The sequence below is a fragment of the Camelina sativa genome, chromosome 5 (assembly GCF_000633955.1).
Source record: "Camelina sativa cultivar DH55 chromosome 5, Cs, whole genome shotgun sequence".
In the NCBI taxonomy this organism is placed as follows: domain Eukaryota; kingdom Viridiplantae; phylum Streptophyta; class Magnoliopsida; order Brassicales; family Brassicaceae; genus Camelina; species Camelina sativa.
Genome location: NC_025689.1, coordinates 28859148 through 28883608, shown reverse-complemented (window position 1 = coordinate 28883608; position 24461 = coordinate 28859148). Strand labels below are relative to the sequence as shown.

Sequence of the window (24461 nt, the reverse complement as noted above, 5' to 3'; positions counted from 1 at the left end):
CACCCCCCCCCCAGCAGTAGCTAACCCAGGGTTACCTCTTGAAGCCCCGTCCATATTTAGCTTTACCTAGCCCTCAGGTGGTCGTTATTATGATATCCTCCTTTCCACCATTACCACCTGACCTCGTGATTGAATCTCCACTTGATTATGCGCTAGGGAAACTTTATTAGCCAGGTCCATTAGAAATTTTCACTCTGTCTCGACACTGCCTATTCACTCCAAAAACGTTCCAACATCTCCATTTCCACCCCCACCAGACCGTCAATGCAAAAAGCATAGACAAATGAATCTCCCCTATCCTTCCATCATCCCCCAGGTTCCCATACAACCATTCAAGTAGGGACTTAAAACTTGATTATATATAATAGTAAGGGTAGTTCTGTCATAACTACAAATTTACAAATAAAGGTATATATGGACAAATTTTTTTTAAAAATATCCTTTATTTATAATTTTTCCTATTTTTCAGCTCCAACACTTTAACAAAATAAATAATTTATATAGATTTTGAAGACTTCAACAAAATCATCAAAAGTGAAAAAGCAAAAATTTTAAGGATAGCTAGAGAGTATTCTATAGTTTTGTTGATTAGTTTTCTAAAATCTTGTAAAGTAATCCAAACAGTCTCTGTATTTTTGTGATACTTTCCATAACTTTATTTTGTAAAGAAAGTGTGTAAAATCATGAATCAACAACATAATAATTGAATTCATTAACAATCCTAGATTCTTTTGTTTTAATTGAATAACACAAAACTTTTATTGACTTTATAAATGTCAGAATCCAATAACTCAAATTTGTTAAGATTTTAAATGATTTTACAAATCACAAACTAATAACACTAAATTTAGCTGAGTTTAACAAAATCTTGATCTAATAACATAACAATAGATTCTTCATAACATTTAAAGTCTTTAAAACTCTATTAAATCTCAAACCAATAACCCCTACTAATTGTTCTATTATCTCATTCATAAGTTTCAACTGTTATAATTTCTTCAACTTGCACATAATGGTTACATGATCTAAAACCCATATTCATATGACTATTACCAAGTCTCAATCTTGTAGCCTAAGTGACTGAAGTGGACCGATCTCAAATACACAATCTTTGAAAAACATAACTTGATGATTTCTATGTCTTTTTGTTACGATATTGTTAGTTGTAAGTGTTGCAATGTCTTTTTTTGGTTCGTAAAAGTTTTCACTAGTCTTCCGATATTGATTTTCTTAACACTTGTTTTATTAAAAAATTTGTACTAATTTTGACGATATAAGATCACTATATTATAATGTATTATTTTTAATAAATACTAGGGAAAAAAAGTTAGTGGAGAGGACAGAGTGCGTGGCGCTTTAACTAAAAGACCAAAAAAAGGAAAAAACTTAGAAACCTAAAATTATGAAAAAGAAAACGTATGGTAAGTTTCGTGGTTAACCATGGTAAGTAAATAATATCTCTTTTATTTTTTAAATGGAAAAGGGATCTCAGAAAAAAAAAAAACAAAAACTTTTTAAAAGCATTTACAAGGTGTTTAAAAATCTTTTAAAACCCTTTTAAAAATCTTATAAAAACTTTTACAAGGTTTTTAAAAACATTGTAAAAGCGTTTACAAGGTGTTTAAAAACCTTTTAAAAATCTTTTTAAAAACCATTTGAAAACCTTTTAAAAACCTTTTAAAACCTTTTAAAAATCTTTTAAAAATCTTATAAAAGCGTTTACAAGTTGTTTAAAAAACTTTTTAAAACCTTTTAAAAACCTTGTAAATTTTTTTTGGCGGGAAAATTTTTTTGTCGAAATTTTTTATCAAAATTTTTGGCTGAAAATTTTTTCAAAAATTTTTGGCGGAAAAATATGTCGGAAATTTTTTGGCGGGAAAATTTTCTTTTTCTTTTTATTGAATAAAATATTTTTCATCTAAGGGTAAAATGGTCATTAAAAATTAAAAGAGGGTAAAAATAAAAATAGTCAGAAAAAAGGGTATTTTTGAAAAAGGATATATAAAAAAGGCATTTTTAACAAATTCTCTTAATTAATCGTAGTTGTTAAGAAAAAAATAATAATTAACTATATTTAGATATTTTAAAATAATATTGTTTTTTTTAGCATTTAAAATAATATTGTTATAGAAGTTTGAAATATTTTTAGATATAAAATAATAAGAAACACATTTATTAATTAAAAAAATTAGGGGCTTCTTTTAGCAAAACAACTAAAATGGAGGGGGAGAATATACAAAAAAGACAAATCTTTAGAGACCTAAANAAAAATCGGAAACTAGTTTTACCGATTACGTCCTTTTTTTTTTTTTTTGTTTTTTTTTAGCTCTCCACGACGAGGGACGCTCTTCTCTTTCTCTCTCCGCCATTGTTCGTTCGTTTTGTTCCTTCTCGACGGTAAGCTATATCCCAATCGGAACTTCGCGAACTCTTTACCAATCGAATTCACTTTCAAATTCTGAGTTCTCTTCTCGTTTCATCATCTTCTTCCTCAGAATCCTCGGGACTCGATTTCGATTTCTAGGGTTTCGCTAATTCAGATCACAAGTTCTGCTTCAATTTCAAGCGATTTGATCACGAGGAGCTCTTTGTTCGGTGCGTAATTCGGTTTTCTTATTTCTGAGAAACCTCGAGGTTTAGTCTCTGCTATTCTGATTTTGAACACGGCTAGTTTAGCTAGAAGCAGATTTAAGAGTTCGTCAAAATTAGGATTTGGGGGTTTTTTTTTTTTGACCCTAGATAAGATTGGAATTGACTAAATGGCGGCTGGGAGGAGTGTAAGATATCCTGACCATGAACTGAGAGACCAGGACTCCAATTCTAGATTCTCCAGGCGGGATAGTGACCATGTTAGGAACGGTGCTCTTGATAGTGAAAAGGGACGGGTTATTAATCTAAGACACGGGGATAGTGGTAAAGATAGAGATATGATTAGGTCTGGAGCTAGACAGCAAGAGAGAGGAATGGTTAATAGTGGGTCTCGGTTATCAAAGAGCAATCCAGGTATTAGGGAAGTCTTTATGGATCGTGGTCCTAAAAGATGCGGGTTTTCAGCTCGGTCTGTGGATAGGGAACCAGGTGAGCTCTCAAGTGAGAGTGGGTCGGATGATTTGATTGAATCTGAATCACTGGTGAAAAATAACGGTGTTGTGAAGCAGGTAGAGAATACAGCTCGAAGCCCTGTAGAAAAGAAGAGAAAGTTTTCACCAATAATATGGGACAGAGATGACCACGAAAGAAGTAATTTGAGCAGAAATGAAAAACCTGTTGAGGTCACTCCTCTTCCTCCCCCACCACCACTTATCAAGAGGTCAAGCCAGTCACCTAGGGTCGGATGTGATGGTAATTCTCATTTTTCACCTGCAAAGAGTAACATGCATCAAGATCCTGTGCAAGTTAGTGATTCTACGGTTTCTGTGCCTGCTTTATCACCTTCGGTAGAGATGTCTTCTTTGTGTATGGTAGAACAATCATCAAATCCTGGGCAGGATGGCAAACAAGAAGAGGCAGCACATCTGGAAGAGGAGGAAAACATGCCAACCAGACATATATCATCCTCTAGGTGGGCAGCTGGCAACAGTTCTCCAACTGATGAAGGTGAAGTAGTAGAAGAAGTGGGAGCAAATAAAAGGAGGAAGAAGCCATTTCCCGTGCAGGGGAGATTGCGCAATAAGTCTCAAACACCTGAGGTCGGGGAGTTAGTGAGAGAAGGTTATAGATCATCTGATTCCGATGAAAGGGGGCACCATTCTTTGCCAAGAAGTAGAGATGATTTTAAGGAGAAGGATGCTGTTAAGGGTGACAAGATGGATATAGATGAGGAGGAACACAGAAGAGGAAACTCTAGTTACAGCCTTAGTGAAACAGATTCGGATGATGAATATGCTCGGCATGAGACACCTGAACCTGCCAGTATCCCACTAAGAAGTATAAACATGCTCCAGGGTTGTAGAAGTGTTGATGAATTTGAGAGATTAAATAAGATAGATGAAGGTACTTATGGTGTTGTTTATAGAGCAAAGGATAAGAAGACAGGCGATATAGTGGCATTGAAGAAGGTGAAAATGGAAAAAGAAAGAGAAGGCTTTCCATTGACTTCTCTAAGGGAGATTAATATACTTCTTTCGTTTCATCATCCATCAATAGTGGATGTTAAAGAGGTGGTCGTGGGTAGTAGTCTTGATAGCATTTTTATGGTGATGGAATACATGGAGCATGATCTTAAAGCATTGATGGAGTCAATGAAGCAGCGTTTCAGTCAGAGTGAAGTTAAATGCTTAATGCTTCAACTTTTAGAGGGCGTCAAGTATCTTCACGACAACTGGGTGCTTCATCGAGATTTGAAAACATCTAACCTGCTTTTAAACAATCGGGGTGAGTTGAAGATATGTGACTTTGGTTTGGCTCGGCAATATGGCAGCCCGCTGAAGCCGTATACTCATCTGGTTGTTACGCTTTGGTACAGGTAAAATGCGTTTTTACCCTATTCTGTTTTATCAAAAAATTGATGGTTTACGATTGTAATTTGAATTCTGGTGGACGTTCTTGTGTTTTTGATTGTTAGTATAACCTCAGATGCTACGTTTTCTTTCTAATATAGCTGTACTACACCGTTCAACCGTTCTATTTCTGCACCTTAGGATCAATGATTTTTAAAGTCTTGTTTCTAGATGACGTTCCATGGTTTCCTCTTTGAGAATAGTCTTCATAATATGCCAGCTTAGCCACTAAATACTTAAAAGCTTTTGCGGTATTGCTTGGACACCACTTAGAATGGCACATTATGAAATATATGTGCTTCAATTTTCTTGACTTGTTTTATTCCTTGTGTTGACTATCCCTTCTTGTTTTAGCAATAATCACTTCTTCGAGGACCAAGCCCAACGACTGCATTTGTTTTTCCAGGGCACCTGAACTTCTCTTGGGAGCAAAACAATATTCTACGGCCATTGACATGTGGTCACTAGGCTGTATCATGGCAGAACTATTATCGAAGGCGCCGTTGTTTAATGGGAAAACGGAGTTTGATCAACTTGACAAGGTATTTTGAACATGGGTTTTGATTTGGACCTTCACCCATCCTGGACCACATGCAGCTTATAAAATTACTGCTTCTTTAATTTACAGATTTTCAGAATCCTTGGTACTCCCAATGAATCCATTTGGCCTGGGTTCTCCAAGCTGCCTGGAGTCAAGGTCAACTTTGTCAAGCATCAGTAAGTANGCAGGGGAGATTGCGCAATAAGTCTCAAACACCTGAGGTCGGGGAGTTAGTGAGAGAAGGTTATAGATCATCTGATTCCGATGAAAGGGGGCACCATTCTTTGCCAAGAAGTAGAGATGATTTTAAGGAGAAGGATGCTGTTAAGGGTGACAAGATGGATATAGATGAGGAGGAACACAGAAGAGGAAACTCTAGTTACAGCCTTAGTGAAACAGATTCGGATGATGAATATGCTCGGCATGAGACACCTGAACCTGCCAGTATCCCACTAAGAAGTATAAACATGCTCCAGGGTTGTAGAAGTGTTGATGAATTTGAGAGATTAAATAAGATAGATGAAGGTACTTATGGTGTTGTTTATAGAGCAAAGGATAAGAAGACAGGCGATATAGTGGCATTGAAGAAGGTGAAAATGGAAAAAGAAAGAGAAGGCTTTCCATTGACTTCCCTAAGGGAGATTAATATACTTCTTTCGTTTCATCATCCATCAATAGTGGATGTTAAAGAAGTGGTCGTGGGTAGTAGTCTTGATAGCATTTTTATGGTGATGGAATACATGGAGCATGATCTTAAAGCATTGATGGAGTCAATGAAGCAGCGTTTCAGTCAGAGTGAAGTTAAATGCTTAATGCTTCAACTTTTAGAGGGCGTCAAGTATCTTCACGACAACTGGGTGCTTCATCGAGATTTGAAAACATCTAACCTGCTTTTAAACAATCGGGGTGAGTTGAAGATATGTGACTTTGGTTTGGCTCGGCAATATGGCAGCCCGCTGAAGCCGTATACTCATCTGGTTGTTACGCTTTGGTACAGGTAAAATTTGTTTTACTCTATTCTAGTTTGTAATTTGAATTCTGGTGGACGTTCTTGTATTTTTGGCCATTGTTAGTAATTTAGTATAACCTCAGGTGCCACGTCTTCTTTCTGGTATAGCTGTACTACACCGTTCAACCGTTTCTATTCCTGCACCTTAGGATCAATGATTTTTAAAGTCTTGTGTCTAAATGACGTTCCATGGTATCTGATATTTTTTTTCCAATGGCACCACAAACTTGAGTGTTGTGGCTGACTTGTATCATTACCTTTCCTCTTTCAGAATAGTCTCCATAATATGCCAGCTTAGCCATGAAATACTTAAAGCATTTGCGGTATTTGCTTGGACATCACTTAGAATGGCACATTAGGAAATATATGTGCTTCAACTTTCTTGACTTGTTTTATTCCTTGTGTTGACTATCCCTTCTTGTTTTAGCAATAATCACTTCCTCCAGGACCAAGCCCAACGACTGCATTTGTTTTTCCAGGGCACCTGAACTTCTCTTGGGAGCCAAACAATATTCTACGGCCATTGACATGTGGTCACTGGGCTGTATCATGGCAGAACTATTATCGAAGGCGCCATTGTTCAATGGGAAAACGGAGTTTGATCAACTTGACAAGGTATTTTAAACATGGGTTTTGATTTGGACCTCCACCCATCCTGGGACTACATACAGCTTATAAATTAATTACTGCTTCTTTTAATTTACAGATTTTCAGAATCCTTGGTACTCCCAATGAAACCATTTGGCCTGGGTTCTCCAAGCTGCCTGGAGTCAAGATCAACTTTGTCAAGCATCAGTAAGTATTTATAATTCCTTGTAATTTTCAGTTTTAATGCAAGGATATCCTTAGTTAAAATGTGCTTAAAGTCTCTAATATTGTTCCCAGGCTTTCTAGCTTTGGGTGATGTAGTATGGCTATCTGGCTTATTAGTGGATTACTAAAAATAACCTTAGTAAAAATTTGCTTAAAGTCTCTGATATTGTTCCCAGGCTTTGTAGCTTTAGGTTATATGGTCTGGCTTTCTTGCTTATTAGTGGATTGTCGTAGTTGTTATGTCGTTCTTCTCACTGATGAACTGTTCTTTTAGGTATAACCTATTACGTAAGAAATTCCCAGCCACTTCATTCACTGGCGCCCCAGTTCTGTCCGATGCTGGGTTTGACCTGCTGAACAAGCTCCTAACGTATGATCCTGAGAGGGTAATAAGAAATATATATCTGTTGCATGCATGTTAATCCAGTATGCACCTTAATTGTTCCTTGACTTCGTACCTGTGGTGCTTTTTTGTAGAGAATAACTGTTGATGAAGCTCTAAAGCATGATTGGTTCCGTGAAGTCCCTCTGCCAAAATCGAAAGATTTTATGCCTACTTTCCCTGCTCAACATGCCCAAGACAGGTACTGAGATCTATCTAAACTGAAATGACCACTGGTTGACTTTAGTTCTGTCTCTAACTTCTTCTTTTGTGCCAAGGCGTGGGAGGAGAATGGTAAAGAGCCCTGATCCTTTGGAAGAGCAACGTAGGAAGGAATTAACACAAGCTGAACTTGGGTCTGGTGGTCTGTTTGGCTGAAGTGTCGCGCACCTGTTGAAGATAGCATTTGGAATACAACCTTGATACTCTCAATTACCTCGAAACTACCACAATTAGGCGAGGGCTACTGCTTAAGCGGAGGTTGGAACATTTGTATCTCAGAATATCATTTATGCTTTCTTTACTCACTTTGAGGGTCCATGGTGATTTGTGAAGGTGATTTTCCTCCTATCGCCACCGAGAATCCTTGCAGGTTTAATGTGTTCACAAGCTAGGCTGGTCAGTTAGTAGTGCTATGGCTTTCTGACAGTGCTTGTTCTGTAAGGTGTGGCATGATAATAAAAACTCATTTCCTACTGAAACTTATGTATGTAGCATAGTGTTATTGAAAAGTGATATTTTGTTAACTACTATGAGGGAGAACCTATTCTTTTTCCCCGACAATTCTCTTTATCTGCCATGTTTTTATTAGTATATATAATATTGACATTGTGTTTGCAAGAAACACTGGTGTTGAAGTGGAGGTGAGACTCTTCTTGTCTTGAAGAAGAATTGACGCGATTGCTGATGAGTCTCTGCCAGGTAATGTATAGTCCTGATGCTTGTAGGGTGAACTTGATCTTTTTTGTATTCCACTAAAACCTCGGATATATGGTTCTCTGAGATAAGATGGTTGCTCTGTAACTACAAGTGTTATAGTTTCTGGTTTGTAGGGTCAATAATTTTCTGCGGATTCCTTTTTCTACTTTGATTGCCTAGGAGTTCATGACAGCAATTATAGTAAATCCTGGGGGCTATCGGCAGGGATTAGCTATCCTAAGATCTCTGAAATAAACTTTAGCCCCACTTTCTTTGCAGTTTGCTGATTGACTGCAAGTCTGCAACGTGCTAGAAACCATTTGTTAGGTTTTCAGTAACAAAGTTGAAGTCACAATCTGAACAGTAGCATATGCTGGGAAGTGATAACAAGTGATTTGTGTAGAGTTATCTTAAATCAACCAAGCTCTTGGATCCTTGAAAGTTTTATCATGCATTTGTGCATGAACATACATTCAATGGTTTTGAATTATACTATCGATCCATAACCAAGTATTTGCAGAACGAACTCTCCCGAAGTGGTCAGTCTCCAATTGCTCTTAAAGAACTGGTCCAAAGTCTGGACCACGGGCAGTCTTCAATTGCTCTTAAAGAACTGGTCCAAAGTCTGGACGTGCGTTGTGGTATATTCGTTATGCCCAAAAATTTACTCAGTGAGATCGTGTAACAAAGGTTTTATTAAATATTTAGTGGCAAGACACATAGATCAAGGATTATAGTTTTTGGTTTATGGTACAAATTACAAACTAATGATCTATGAAAGAAAAGAGAGATGAGAGAAAGAGAACAAAAGCTTTTGTCAATATAGCTTTGTACACTCTCAAGAGAAAGATAACAAATTAAGAGACGCTCATGCAAAGTATAATCTCCTAATCAATTTAAGAAATCTATGTATGATGCACCAAATCTTTTCTTGTCATTCAGTACCGAAAACTACAGCTTTGCCGAGAACAAAGGTAACCAGAGAAAGCTCAATGAAGAATATTGTGTTAATCAAATGCCTGTCTACTGTCCACCCAAATATAGTTATCCCACCTGGATTCATCTGCAAATACAACACTGCAACAATCATCTAATCAGCGATCACCATCTCGAGTTTGGTGAAAATGATAAAAAGTAAAAAGAGGGCGAAAAAATTCTCACCGAAAGCTTGTCTTTTGTGGTAGGAGGACATGGACATGTAAGAAGGTAAGTGGTTAGGAGCAGGCATCCTCATATAGTGATCCATTGATTCCACATCACTTTCTGAACGGGATATTGGAAACGAGAGCGGTGGATTCGTGGTGGCCTCCAAGTGAACTCCACTAGGAGAAGTCCTTATCTGAGTTGAATCTGTAGACGAACAAGACATCATGGCATGCCATCTACTTGCAACTGATGCTATTGCTTGAGCTCTGTGAGATATTTTTGTTGCTGCATGAAGACACAGAATTATTCCAACGGTTTGGACTACAGCCGAGACCTGCATATACCAAGCTTCGTAAACCCTCCACCACATAAGAACATAACACAAACTGAATAAAAAGAAGAAACAGAAGTTGACTTACTGCAAAATCACCACCGTTAATATACGTGATACGCCCGCTATACGCAGTGGTCTGGAAAAGTGTAGTAAACTGGCTAGCCGTGACGACAAGAAACTGCAGAAGCAGAAAGATGCGGAACCTATGGCTTATTTTGGAAAGATAATGACGCAAACGCATATGCTCGTAGATGAAAAGGGAGATTTCAGACTCCCCTTCCAAGAGCTTTGCATAGTCTTCAAAGTGAATGACTTGCAAGTTGCATACCAAATGAAACATGGCACTAGCAGCTAGAAATATAGTGCTTAAATAAGTCCATGACAAGATCATACAAAACAGAATCGCAACAGATAGCCACGGCTGGTCATGAGGCACATAATACATCCGTATAATCTCACGAACAGCTTTCAACACAAAACATGGTAGCGACCAAAATGCAAGCAACCTCACAGAGTTCTGCAACACAGCAAGAAATAAAAAATGCTTACTTTAGTGAATAAACTCCAAATATTTCCATAAAAATACAAACTTTGAAGCAAAGTAATCATCAAAAGTAGAAAGAATCACCCAGATCTGCTGAATGTATTGAGCCTTGAGACGACCCATACGACCACTGAGTTGATCAACGAACAAAAACTTCCTAATCCCATGTTTTCTCAAGTTATGAGAAACGCAAAGCAGAGAGACACCAGCCAACAAGGCCTGTGAAACAACGATGTTGAGCTCGAAACTCTTGTACTGATACCTCTCACAGCCTAAACAGTGCCCAAGCTCCAACACTGTAACCGGAAGCACCAAACCAATCGATAAAAACACGATCCAAGACAAAACAAGGCTTCGAGGAGACGATTGGTTAAACCCAAGCAGCGTCAGAAACGTCTCTAACCATTCCAGCGTTATATCTAGGTCGTCATTAACACCCTCTCCTCCGCCGCCGCCGTCGGTCTCCGGCGGAGGTTGATCCTGATTTGAATCGAGTAACAAGGGCGTTTCAAAGGCAGGTGGTAGTTGTTGGTGAGTCTCCATCAGAGTTTGACGATGATGATGATGATACGTTTAAAGGAATAAGAAGGAAGCTCGTTAATGGCGGTTTCGATCTCATTTGAAATCTCCATCTACTACTACTACAAAAGGAATCACTCACTCGTGATTAGATCGACGGTTGTAAATTCATTATTCCGATTAATCTGAAAATTGTTTTTTTTTTTTTGGGCAGAATCAAATTCAGAGTCAGAGGGGGATAGGTTGGAATTTAGCGGTGTAGTGGTTTGGAGGGGAGAATTTACAACCGTTGGATTACTGCAAAAGTCGGGTTTAGAGTCAACAGGTTCAACGGTTGATGATGATATATAATAGAGTGAAACAAGTATCATCACCCGATTTTTTCTCTTTATTTATCGGGAATTTTTTTTTTTTTTTTTGGTGTGATTATTTATTGGGAAGTTAAAGACGTGGGAAAGTCTAATAAATACTTTGATTTGATTGTGCTCAATCATACTTTATCATATTTATTATTTCTAGATGTGTGAGATTTTATATTTTATGATGTGTGATTTGGTTTTGGGTTGACCAAAATAAAATAAAAGGAGATTTGTTGTAAAGAAAAAGAAAAATAAAAAGAAGAAGAAAAGATCCTTATGTACAAAATGTTCGATAAATTGTGATGAAGTGAGTGGTAGGCTGGTAGCAAGAGTTATTAAAGTTGGGAGTGGTTGTTTTGATCAATGATAATATAAAACCTTTTAAGACTTTTTATTTTTATTTTTGGTAGAACCATCTTTCTATGATTATTGTTATGCCTCTCATTAAACTATTTTCCTACGTCATACGATTAAAAAATTTTAGAACTTTAAAATAGTATTTGTGTGAATTATATAATAGTTTGTGTACAACATGAATATCAAAATCGAGTTAGCTGGAAGATCTCATAGGTTGATGTTCATTTAACAATATTTTTTTCAGTAAATTAAACAATTTTGTTTTGATGAAATGTAAAATTATTTTAACAACTTATAAAATAGTTTGGTATAGGAGGACAATTAGAGCTAAACTGAGTTAACTATCAAACCGGTCACATAATTTAACATGTCACACGTTGGTTAGTCGATGAATTATTTTTATCCAACAACTTGCTTGCCCTCCACTTTTCAATTTCTAATTTTGAATTTGGAAAGTAGTATAGAGTTCAACGGTATTGATTTCTCGTAAAATAAGCACGTATGCAATATTTTTCTATCTCAAACCAGTTGTTCGTAGGGTTGTGGTAGTTGTTTTTAAAAACCAACGTAAGTTGTCATTAGTAGATAAATATCAGAAAATTTGATAATATCTAAGGGATTGTTTGTAACATGTCCAAAACATCTTTTGATAGCAACTCTAATTTCTTCAACCTTTTTTTATAGGTACTTCTATGTCAAACTGCACAAAATCTGCACAACTATAAGTTGCAAAAAAAAAAATCGTTTATATCGATAATAATAGCCCATCGATGGAAACAAAAACCACATGTGGTTAAAACTCAAATGAGTAAATAATTAAAAGAACAATTAATAAAAAAAGGAACTCAAATGAATACCAGAACTTGCAGTAAAAACGAAGCTAAAGGGTACATATTCCTTTCTTGGAAGAGAGCGCCGTCCATCTTTTGCTGTTGCTGAAAAAAATGCCTCACATAGTATCTTAAATATTAGGACTGTGAAGAGTGTATATCAAAGGCCCATTTAGAAAAAAACGTGGCCCATTAACTTCTCTCACTCGCTAGAAATGTCATAAAAGAAAGGAGAATTTCTCTTTCGTTCACTCTTCTTGAGATTGTGGGGACCATGCACAAAAAGAAATCTACAAAAAAGGTACCTGCAAACAACTTCCATTATTTAAACATTCTTTTGTTATTTCATGACATACATGTAGCTACAAAAAAATGTTAAAGAAATTAGAGTTGCTATCAAAAGATGTTTTGTACATGTTGCAAACAATCCCTTAGAAGTTATCAAATTTTCTGATATCTATCTACTAATGACAATTTACGTCGGTTGTTAAATAAAAACAACTACCAAAACCCTGCGAACAACTGGTTTGAGGTAGAAAAATGTTGCATACGTGCTTATTTTACGAGAAATCAACATCGCTGAACTCTATACTGCTCTCCAAATTCAAAATTAGTAATTAAAGAGTGGAGGGGCAAGTTGTTGGGTAAAAATAATTAATCGACTAACCAACGTGTGACAATTTTTAAATCATGTGACCGGTTTGAGGTAGTATATACGCGATGGGATAAACTGGCTGCAATTGAGGAAAGTATCTAAAGCAGAAGTTCAAATTGCATTGGTTGAGGTGAGTGATAATAATAACAAAGTATTTTCGTGAGTTTTTACAATTGGTTCCCAATGATTATGTTGGTATTTCAGTGGATGCTCTGCAACAATTACTGCCTTTTCGATGACTGAGCAACCACGGTTTCTTAATACTGTCACTGCAGAAGAAATATTATTGGTTTTGTTTGCTATGCCCAATAATAAATCTCCTGGGCTAGATGGATATAATTCATAGTTTTTTCAAAGCAACATGGGATATTATAGGTTTGGAATCATAATGACTGTTCAATCTTTTTTTGAGAAGGGTTTTTTACCGAAAGGGATTAACTCTACAATTCTTGCTCTCATTCCCAAGAAGCAAGAGGCAGCAGAAATGAGAGATGGGCCGCCTCAAAGTGTTGCTTCCAAGTTCATTGCAAGTAATCAATCTGCTTTTGTCAAAGACAGATTGTTGGTTGAGAATGTGTTGTTAGCGACAGAGCTTGTAAAGGATTACCATTAAGACTCAGTCTCAGGTCGTTATGCGATTCAAATAGATATCTCAAAAGCTTTTGACTCTGTTCATTAGTCCTTCATCATTAACATCCTTACCACAATGAGTTTCCCTCCAATATTTATTAACTGAATTAAATTATGCATTACTACAGCCTCATTTTCAGTTTATGTTAATGGTGAACTTGCTGACTATTTTCAGGGTTCAAGAGGTCTAAGACAAGGTTGTTCCCTATCTCCATACTTGTTTGTCATAAGTATGGATGTCCTCTCCAAATTGTTGGATGGGGCAGCATCTACAGACCAGTTTGGGTACCATCCTCGGTTCAAGACTATTGGCTTAACCCATCTTAGTTTTGCAGATGATCTCATGGTACTCTCTAACGGCAAGATTCACTCAGTGGAAGGGATCATTGGGGTTTTGATGAGTATGCTAGGATCTCAGGCCTAAAGATAAGTTTTGAAAAAGCGAGAATGTTTTTAGTTGGTATCTATGCAAGCTCATTAGGAGTTGTCTACTAGCTTCACTATCAAAGTTGACAATGTTTTATAGACATGGGGATTCGATAGACAATGACAGTGGTCGAAGCGTGGACAAACCGCCACCATCATCAACACAGGGCTGATAGTCTAAATGCGATGAAGGAGATTTTTACACAACACTGCAGTCACACAAAGATACGCCTGATCTGGTCCTATGGAGAGGAAAGAATGATGACTTTAAGCCCAAGTTTTCTACGAAGGATACTTGGAACAACTTACGCACTCCATCAACTAAGATAACTTGGCACAAGGGGACCTGGTTCACTCACGGGACACCAAAATACGCTTTCTGCTCCTCGCTTGCAGTCCACAATCGCTTTTCCACATGTGAACGAATGCTGCAGTGGAATGTCGGGGCTGCTGGGATTTGTGTACTCTGCAACTCTAGTGAGGAAACAAGGGATCACCTCTTCTTCTCTTGTCCCTTCGCAGCAGAGGTTTGGGAGTCCCTGGCAAAAGGGCTTTTCAAGGCTAGTTACTCCACTAGTTTGTGTGACATTCTTAGCACCATATCCAACATTGGAAAAGATCAAACACAACACTTCCTAAAGCGATATATCTTTTAGGCAGTACTATACTCGATTTGGAGAGAGAGGAATGGTCGATACCATGGGGAAGACCCAACCACGTCTGCAAAACTGATCAGGGGAATTGATCGACAAGTATGAAATCGGTTTTTATCAATTGGTCTACAAGGTGACTGAAGATACGATGATGGTTTTCAGCTTTGGCTACAATCCAGGCTCTAATCTCTCTTACAACCTTTAAACATTTTTTTCCTTGCTGCATTCTATTATTCTTTGACTAAAACAGTTGGTCAAATGAAGCACATGATGTAAAAAAAATATTTTTCTTTTGAGTATAATTTAATATTTTATTAAAAAAATATATATTGATGAACTCTCGACCTAAACAAAGATGAAGCAGTTCACCTAGCTTCTTGTTTTTGTCAGTCAAACAATTTTTTTTTGTATTGTCAATTACATTATAAATGTATAGGATGATGTCAAACTCCAAACCAATATTTGTGTTTATTATTCAATAGTTTGTGTACTTATATAAGGGACATGAAGCACATATATTAAATCAGCTAGCTACAAAATCGCATAAGTGGATTCCGATTTACAATTTTTCTCTCAGTAAATTAAACAATTCTTTGGCATCAAACAAAGAATTTTTTGTATTGTCAATTATATTAAAATGTATATTGATCAATACCAAAAAAAACAGAAAAATATTTCATAAAAATACCCCTATGATTGTTTATAGGTTTTTAAATGGTTTTGTTTGTGGTTTTTAGTTTTTGATTTGTGGTGAAGATTTTTTAAAAAAAATTGAATAAAAAAACGTTGAATGTAATTTGTTTACTTTCTGGTTTTTATGTTGATATATCAAATATTATTTGGGGAAGAAACCCTAAAAGTATGGATTTTGGATTTTTTTTTGTTTGAGAAAATGTTAAAAAGTAAAATATTAAAAAATTAGATACTCTATTTTTGGAAAAAAACTGCTTTGTCTTCTAAATTTTGTATGGTGATGCAAAATAAATTAGAAATACTAAAACCAAATACTATTTAAAAAACGAGAATCACTCAAAGCATACATCTTTACTAATCTCGTGACAGTTTTTGTACATACATCGTATTGCCACAAAAATCTACTTATCATGACTATAAAACGGACTTTGTTTGCTGCCTCAACTCATGATGAAAATTTTAATTTGTACTCTATTGGCACTACAACAAATATTCACATTAATAGCACATGACGATAGCTCATTTTCCACAACTGCTATGATAGAGTAATTATTTTTTCGATTGTTCTATAATAACACTAAAACAATGCTAAGAAACCAAATCACATATTCCGCCAACATTTGCTCGAAAATATTGAGTTAAGCGCCATAACTTAGAAAATATTAACTTAAGCGCCACAATTTTTCCTTTCTTTTACATTGGTTTGGAGACAAAAATGAAAAAAAGAAAAATTTCGACCAAAAGAAAAACAGTTCTTGAGGAAACCATCTTCTTCTCCCTCCATCCTCCTCGCAGATCTACTCCGCCGTTGTTGCTGAACCATCTCTCCCACCCTCTTCCATCTTAGCCACCTCATCCATCTCCAATTCCTACGACCCAGCTCACCCAAACCCTAAATCGAAATTTTGGTTGATTTAGGGTTTATGCCTCATCTTCCCCGTCTCTCTCTCACCTCATTGGCTCTCTCAGTGAGGAGCCCGATTCCAGTTTAGGGTTTATGCCTCATCTTCCTCGTTTCTCCCTTTCTCTCTTCGTAGCCAGCCACCACCATGGATTCTCGAGCTATACTCGATTCCGCTTTGTTTCAACTCACTCCTACTCGCACGAGGTCTATCTCTCTCACTTCTGATTCAATTTACTTTGTTTGATCTTCTTTTTGTGGTTGAATTGTGTTTTGAATTTTGTGTTTGATTGTGTTTTTTAAGAGTCGATCTGGGCTCTTCTGTGAGAGTAAGAAGCATAAGCTAGCTTCTAGAATTTCAAACCTTTCGTCTCTCATCTCCAATTTGCTAGAGATCAGATCTCTAAAGGAGGTTACTCCATCTCTCTTCATCCTCCTTCTTTTCACTCTCCTTGGTTCACCAAATCCACTTTTGATCGGTAATTTTAATTCCCTGAATCCCGATTCTTCGATTTTTTTGTTGACAATTTCTAATTTCAGATTCTCATTATGTCAATTTTGTTTGCATTATTGGTGTGTATGTGAGTGGAAGAAGATCTTGATAAGACAATTTTGAACTTGTTGCTGATTATGTTTCTTTAATTTTGTAGATTTGTAAACACGCCTGCGATAATCGAGAGATTTGCGAATCTGGAGAAAGAGATCTTGTAGATTGAGCATTCTATTCAAGCTAATGAAAACGCCAATGCTGCTGCTGATGCTGAGCAATTACAAACACAAGATGGTGAAGCTAATTCTGGAGTAAGTAGTAATCTAAGGAAGTCGAACGAGTTATTCAAGGTAAACTTGTGGTTTTGAGTTGGACTGTGTTATTTAGTTACTGGTTTTGTTTGGTAAATTGAGTGTTTAATTTTGTTCTCAATGTATTACTATAGAAGGTATTTGAGAATGGCAATGAGGTTACAGGAGAGGAAACCTCAAAGTAACGTTTCTAACTATGGAACTTAATACAATTTGTTTTGGCGCATTCTGCCATTGATGGATAAGTTTTGGTTGACTAATCGTGTTTTTTTGTTCGTCTCATTTACCATAATTCAGCTTCAACGTCTTCTTGAAACACATAGGACATTGCTACTGTAGGATTTCGATAAGTTTTGGTGGTTGCAGTGAAAGCCGTGCAGTAGATACAGAGTCACTATGTGTTCTAGCCGGAAAGGTGGTCTGGTCTGTTTGCATTGATGTTCACATTTTTGACAATGGAATTGGCTGCATTTCTTCTTCATGTTCAGGTTCTTGTTGTAACAATGATCTTTTATGTGTATTTTGTTGCTCACTCTCTAATATGAACTTGGTTTTTTTCAAAAATCACACATTAGAATATTTCATTATATTTATATGACTCTCTTGTCTTTTAACTCTCTGTATCTTTGATGAATTAGAGCTATGGTGCAAGGCAGTGCAAGTGTGGATCAGAGGACCTTGCTCTGTCCATGACATCAACTCTTACTCTCTCTCTCTCTCGGAACAAATTGTAAATGGTAACATTTTTTTCCTTCTTCTTATCTGAGTCATTGCTTGACCTACTTAGTAGGAGTTGCTCATGCTTCATTTGAGTACATCAAGTTCATAATGTGAGTTGGAATATCTTATTGGAAGTTTTGGTAGTCTTGTGAAGGTTTGGAATATATCTTATTGCTCTGCTTGTTTTATCCGTTTCATTATGTTTTTGTGTTTATGTCTTGGTATAGGTTCCCACATTGCCTATATCTGTTAGTTGTCTATTTGAACATGTTGTAACGTTGAATAATAAGGTTTGTAGGTTTCCGCTCATGTATAGGTAACACTTACAATTTATGGTTTATTTATCTCTATGTGATTGCTATGTGCTTATAGGGTTAATGGCATATTGTGGCTTCTCACGATTCTTTTGTTTCATATGAGCAGATATATATGGAGAGGATAACTAACATGTCTTTTTCATACATTCAAAGTGAACTAGTAGCTGTTCAATGGACTATTTCAAGAAACGCTAAGTGAGCAGCTAAAAGAGAGTCTTTGCTACAACAAGTAAGAAAGGCTGGGTTACATGTACATGTCATGTTAGTTTTATTGTTAGTTTTATTTTGTTTAAGACTTGGTGACACTTTGTTATGTAAGACTTATTTTGGTTAATGTAATTTATGTTATGTATGTTGATTATTTTATGAAATGTAAAAATTTAAATATATTTAAATAAATTTTGAAAAAAAAAATTCTAATAATAAATAAAACAGCATGAATTTTGTGATCCAATAAAATATATTATAGCATTCGATTAGTGCTATGATATAATTACAGTAAAAACTCCTAACATAGCGTGTAAAATGACTTATAACATTATCTTTAAAAATTTAAAAAACGGGATAACATAACATTTCTAAACTGCTATGGTATAATACTATACCATAGCATACGAATTATGTGGTATCATATGTGAGGTACCTACAATAACAGTGGCCTAACATAGCGTTTGTAAAAGAGCTATGAATTACATATTATAGCGTTTCTCTCGTACTAACAATGTACATATTTGTTGTAGTGTGGTTTTGATATAGTTGCATCATGGGACTGGTTTTAGAAATGTTTGAAGAATATCATTCCTGATTAGAAGGATCTAGTTTTTGTATCTGATTGTGCTTCATTAGTTGCAATCGCACTTTCAAAAAATTATCTTGTTGTTCATCATGGGACTTGCACTTTCCATTTGCAGACACATTTCAAAGATTCACTAAAACCTCTGATGTTAAAAAAGAACTTGGAAAATACCTTTGGCAAGCGGATACTAGGAAATGGTCAAAAGCTTATTATTTTTTTAATCGGTACATCATGACATCAAACCTAACGAAATCTATTAACTCTATGTTGAAAAAAACCCGCGAGTATACACTTGACCATGAAAAAGCACAAACCTTAGAGCTTTCTAGGCTTTGTTTGGTTTTAGGTCAGGGTTAGTAGTACTTTGCAAACTCATAGGGTGTATCAGTTTTGCAATTTGTGTTTTCAATTTTCCTTGTATATTGGCTATAAAAGCATATTGCCATTCGTTTGACAAAAGAAAAGAAAAACATATTGCCATTCAAGATTTAAACGAGATGTCTACTTTGTAAAAATTAGTCATCATCACTTCATTTTTTACTAACAACATTTATTTTACCCGTTACCTTAATAGAACCCTATGATCAAATTTTCAAAACTCAAACAATTTATGTTTATTTTATTCAATTGTCTTAAGTCTTAAGAAAGCGCAATAAAAATTGACTACTCTCCATATATAATATTTATCTTAAAACTTATTTTCTTAATTATTATTTGCTTACACCTGGTGAAGATAGTGTATTTTCCAGCCAAATTGGACCAAAATGTCCGCAAACAATCGCAGTATATTTTTGATGTAAAGAATGTCTTCTCCTCTCCTCTCCTCTCCTACTAGCTGGTTTAAGCCATCCAAGTATTATAATGTTGTCGGAAAAAGAAAAAAGGAAAAAAAAAGCACTGCAAATTGCAAAATATTCACTGTACTGTATTTCTCATGATTATTTTTTATTAATAATATTATGTAATTATGATTTTTATTCATATGCATTACGTTCCCGTGAAAGCGGTGATCCTAGCTACACTCATGTTTCAAATGATAGGTCTCGGGACCAACCCTAGAGAGTAGTGAAAGATGATTAAAACTTATTGGATATATATATATATATATATATTATTATATGATACATTGGAAAAAAAGAAAGTAAGATATGCCTCATAATAGACTCTACCACCATATAAGACATAATAATGATATAAATCTGTTGTGCATTTATACATCTAAATGGATATGCTATTGGGAATACCACGGCCAGTGACTCCATGTGGTGAAGTAGGGAGAAGTAGTTCATAAGGAGGCATCCCAGCACCTGTTCTGTTCTTGAGTTTTTTATCCTTGTTTCTCTTGTTGATCGTCTTCTCTATCTCCACAAGTTCTTCCGAGAACTTGTTAAAATACTTAACCACTTCTTCATCTTGGAACCAATGTCTCTGCACTTCTCCTAGCTCGATCAAATACTCTTCGTCTGCGGAATGTGTCGAGAGCGTTTCTTGGACCGCCATCACTTTGGTTGCTTGGAGCTGTGTTGGTAGAGAGCTTAGGAAGCTATACTGAGGGTTTCGCATGAACATTTCGTAGTCCGGATCAGTTTCGTGGGGTATAAGTTTCCTCAACAGAGTAGGTCGGTTTGGGACATACCCTCCGAACGGGTACTGCCCGAAGTTAATGGCTGCGTGTTGACCCGAGGCAATCCATATCATGTTGGTTAGGATTTGGGACAAGTCTTGTGTTGTGTTGAGTTTGGGCCACCAAGGCTCGTCTTTTTTGTCGTAGTGACCTTTGTTCTTGATCTCATCCCACCAAGCTTGGAGCTCCATGTCAGAGGTTATGGATTTGGACTCAGAGTAAAAGTGTTTCACATAGGATTCCACTAGGTCCTTGATGGCCTTCCATATCAAAAGACCATCTGCTGCATATGGATAATCTTCGATCACAAGCTTCACGCCACATTCGGCTGATGAATCCTCCTCTGCCATTCCCCTGTAAGTGATAGCAGACCGCGTTAAAGAGACATATAATAAAGAGTGTTTTGTTGTTAAGCAAAGTCAAAAGAGCTTTAATTAACCTCCGAACAAGATCAGCAGGAAGTCCTTCCATGTCAAACCGCCACATACTCTTGTATGCAGCAGAGCTAAGTTCCATTGCGTATTTTGCGGGAGTGAAGCAACTTTCGATAATTCCTCCTCCATTGATTAAGCTTTTACGCGCACGGGCATTGATTTCTAGCGTGTAGCGCATGTGAGGGTGAAGCAGCTTGTAAACCGGATGCATTGTACTCAACTGTCTGTTAGTAGCAATGATGTAAGGCTCCATGGAAGCATGAGTCCTTAGCCTAAGAGAGTTGCAAAAAAAACAAAACAAATTATATACTTTTGAATACATAAATAGAGACTACAACTCAAGCTTAAGTAACTTAACATACCAGTGGTTCACTAGTTGGTGAACACCAGCATCGTTTGAGCAGACATGAGCTTTGGCTAGTTTCCAAATCCAATGAGTAGTAGCGTCATGACCGTGAGTATAAACAAACTTGTTCTCGGATTCGGCTGAGGGAGGCAGAGAGAGCTCTATGGCCAATGGCCGCAGTGCTCCGTTCTTTGAGTAATAGAAGATTGTTCTTGACGCATATGTCTTTCTTGGATCTTCTTTGATGGAGTTTATCTTCTCTACAAATGGCAAGAGCATGTCATGGTAATCCACAAGAAACAATCTCTTCTCTTCAAGCGCCTGTATTAGTAAAGATCAACAAGATGAGAAAGATTGTATCCTCAATCAGAAACAAATGTACACTTGTCACACTAGCTAACCTTTTCTATGGTCGTTCCGTAGTGTTCAACCTCTCGAGCTATCACTTCTTCTGTGAGAGCTGATTCTTGAGGTCCATATAGAGCCGGGTCAAGATTGCTTCGAATAGGTAGCTCCTGCCATACAATTACAAAGAGTTTCAGAAACTATCATAGAGACTTCTTGATTTTGAAATGGTGCNCCATTGCGTATTTTGCGGGAGTGAAGCAACTTTCGATAATTCCTCCTCCATTGATTAAGCTTTTACGCGCACGGGCATTGATTTCTAGCGTGTAGCGCATGTGAGGGTGAAGCAGCTTGTAAACCGGATGCATTGTACTCAACTGTCTGTTAGTAGCAATGATGTAAGGCTCCATGGAAGCATGAGTCCTTAGCCTAAGGGAGTTGCAAAAAAAACAAAACAAATTATATACTTTTGAATACATAAATAGAGACTACAACTCAAGCTTAAGTAACTTAACATACCAGTGGTTCACTAGTTGGTGAACACCAGCATCGTTTGAGCAGACATGAGCTTTGGCTAGTTTCCAAATCCAATGAGTAGTAGCGTCATGACCGTGAGTATAAACAAACTTGTTCTCGGATTCGGCTGAGGGAGGCAGAGAGAGCTCTATGGCCAATGGCCGCAGTGCTCCGTTCTTTGAGTAATAGAAGATTGTTCTTGACGCATATGTCTTTCTTGGATCTTCTTTGATGGAGTTTATCTTCTCTACAAATGGCAAGAGCATGTCATGGTAATCCACAAGAAACAATCTCTTCTCTTCAAGCGCCTGTATTAGTAAAGATCAACAAGATGAGAAAGATTGTATCCTCAATCAGAAACAAATGTACACTTGTCACACTAGCTAACCTTTTCTATGGTCGTTCCGTAGTGTTCAACCTCTCGAGCTATCACTTCTTCTGTGAGAGCTGATTCTTGAGGTCCATATAGAGCCGGGTCAAGATTGCTTCGAATAGGTAGCTCCTGCCATACAATTACAAAGAGTTTCAGAAACTATCATAGAGACTTCTTGATTTTGAAATGGTGCAATGAAACACACCTTCAGTAGCTCAATGTTTACAGGGTTGACACCAGCAAGAGCTTGACGTCCAAATTCATTGTCTCTCAGCCACGCAAACCTGTCCCCTGAAAACATTACAATACAGAGGAGTCAACATATGTATACATTTATATATCAACAAAATGATAATACTCTGAATGGGACAATTACATTTTATAACGGCTGGAGTGTCATATTTTAGCAATGTCTCTGTAACGTTGAGGATCCCATTCATGAAACCACCAATATAGCCGCCAAAGCCCGTGTCTTTTGGCTCGGTATGTCCCAAGACAATGTTAGATTTATATAAATTGTCGATATCAGAGAAACATGTGAAGGGGATGTCTAAGTTCGACAATGCTGCTGCAATAGATGGCACAAGGTTGTGAAAGAGAGCCTTAAATCTTCCAGCTCTAAAGGTATCTCTCTTGATTTCCTCAAACACTTCGTCTCTTGGAACATAAAACTCTTCCTTCTCCTTTCCTCTGCTCTCACACGGTGGATCTGAGAAGGATTTCACCAAGTCAAGAACCAAAACTAGATGAACCATAAGGTATGTAGAGAGTGAGTTAGAAAGAGATCAATCATCACCGTTTGAAACAAGAGGCCGGCCAGTCCTGCAGCGTCTTGGATAAGGCGTCTCTGGAACTCCAAGAACTGGCCTAATTCGTTCTTTTTTACGTGGATCTCCCAAATCATTGTAAACATCGTAATCATAAACCCTCTCATGAGGCTTTCTCTCGCCTTTACCGTCACCACGTACACTGACCAAGTCCTTTTCCCGTAGCTCTTGGATCCCATCAGGAGTATGCAAAGGTAGGCATGGCTATGAAATAATAGGAACACATTAATGGTTAGTCAAAATACATTTTAAGACATTTCAATGATGAGTATTAAGAAGAAGGATGAAAAAACAAAAGAAGAAGGAAGAATTTCTCACTTGACTTCTGAAGATAATCCTAGCTTGAGGATTATCATTCCTAGAATGAATCCAAGTGTTTCCAGGGAAGAGAATGTTCTCACCGGAATCACGGATGATAATCTCTGACAAGCAAATCTCAGTGGAGAGGAGATTGGTGACAAGAATGGCACCAGGTTTACCAAAGTCAAACGGTACAGTAAAGTCAGCTGTGAATTCAAGGCATCTCGGATCTTTCACAGCCTTTGGGAGTCCAAGCACCGGTGTTTCTAAACTCCTACGACCTTTACCAGTTTCTGCAATGTAACAAGAAGCTATTCATAAATGCTTATCTCCTAATCTCTACGTGACATAAATTTGTAACTAGAAAGAAAAAAAGGACTTCTCAGTGACGTGGAGTTGAGAACCCACCAAAGAAAAAAAGGCATGATGAAATTATGAAAAAGTCAATAGTCTTTTTATTAAAGTACTCTCACTAACTTTATACTCAATCTATCGCATTAAATTTTATTAAATTATAGTGTGACAAAGTAAAAAACCTATGGGACAATTACCAAGAATACTTCAACCCGGATGAAAATTTTGACAATCTAAGAAAAATAATAATTCAAAAAGGTGGATAGCAAAATAACTCAGATCTAAGTCAGGAAGAAGAAGAAAGATTCCATTTATCATTTGATCGTACAATAATGTGTAGAGATCACACATCATTACAATGACCAAACTTGTTCCAGCAGAACATTGACAGCAAATGAGAGGACAAAATTTAATTAAGATTGGCCGATGGGTCTTTAATTATCCTTAACTTGTTTTAGTTAAAACTCAAATATCATTAAATTATGCACGACTTAAAAAA

General features: G+C 36.8%; 3 protein-coding genes and 1 long non-coding RNA gene across 9 annotated transcripts in view; 2 read left to right on the top strand and 2 right to left on the bottom strand.

Moving 5' to 3' along the window:
- On the top strand, positions 2288-8036 carry LOC104787771 (cyclin-dependent kinase G-2-like). Of its 2 annotated transcripts, none has more exons than XM_010513402.2 (7): positions 2288-2397; positions 2496-4465; positions 4906-5041; positions 5128-5216; positions 7137-7248; positions 7340-7446; positions 7523-8036. In XM_010513402.2, the coding sequence occupies exons 2-7, from the start codon at positions 2760-2762 to the stop codon at positions 7620-7622; spliced, it is 2250 nt and encodes a 749-aa protein (XP_010511704.1). In that variant the 5' UTR covers positions 2288-2397; positions 2496-2759; the 3' UTR covers positions 7623-8036. The 2 variants fall into 2 exon arrangements, with proteins under 2 accessions (XP_010511704.1, XP_010511706.1); XM_010513404.2 differs by having other exon boundaries at positions 2289-2397; positions 2525-4465.
- Positions 8885-11054, bottom strand: LOC104787770. The gene is made up of 4 exons (XM_010513400.2): positions 10271-11054; positions 9728-10159; positions 9324-9642; positions 8885-9239 (listed from the first exon to the last, which is right to left on the bottom strand). Exons 1-4 carry the CDS (start codon positions 10727-10729, stop codon positions 9097-9099), a joined length of 1353 nt encoding a protein of 450 aa, XP_010511702.1. The 5' UTR covers positions 10730-11054; the 3' UTR covers positions 8885-9096.
- Positions 15793-18372, top strand: LOC104787769. Of its 5 annotated transcripts, none has more exons than XR_002038215.1 (7): positions 15793-16416; positions 16514-16688; positions 16860-17049; positions 17145-17191; positions 17308-17498; positions 17649-17747; positions 18154-18372. It is a non-coding gene; the product is annotated as an uncharacterized LOC104787769 (long non-coding RNA). The 5 variants fall into 5 exon arrangements; XR_768032.2 differs by having other exon boundaries at positions 17958-18372; XR_002038217.1 differs by having other exon boundaries at positions 17148-17191; positions 17649-18372.
- The window catches only part of LOC104787768 (lipoxygenase 6, chloroplastic), a 5473-nt gene continuing 918 nt past the window's right edge, over positions 19907-24461 (bottom strand). Inside the window, exons 2-9 of the mRNA XM_010513399.2 lie at positions 23627-23901; positions 23278-23512; positions 22858-23190; positions 22687-22772; positions 22497-22610; positions 22112-22416; positions 20907-21173; positions 19907-20821 (exon numbers count right to left, since the gene is read on the bottom strand). Coding sequence (XP_010511701.1) covers positions 20062-20821; positions 20907-21173; positions 22112-22416; positions 22497-22610; positions 22687-22772; positions 22858-23190; positions 23278-23512; positions 23627-23901 — 2375 coding nt within the window. The 3' untranslated portion in view covers positions 19907-20061. The remainder of the gene's footprint in view (positions 20822-20906; positions 21174-22111; positions 22417-22496; positions 22611-22686; positions 22773-22857; positions 23191-23277; positions 23513-23626; positions 23902-24461) is intronic.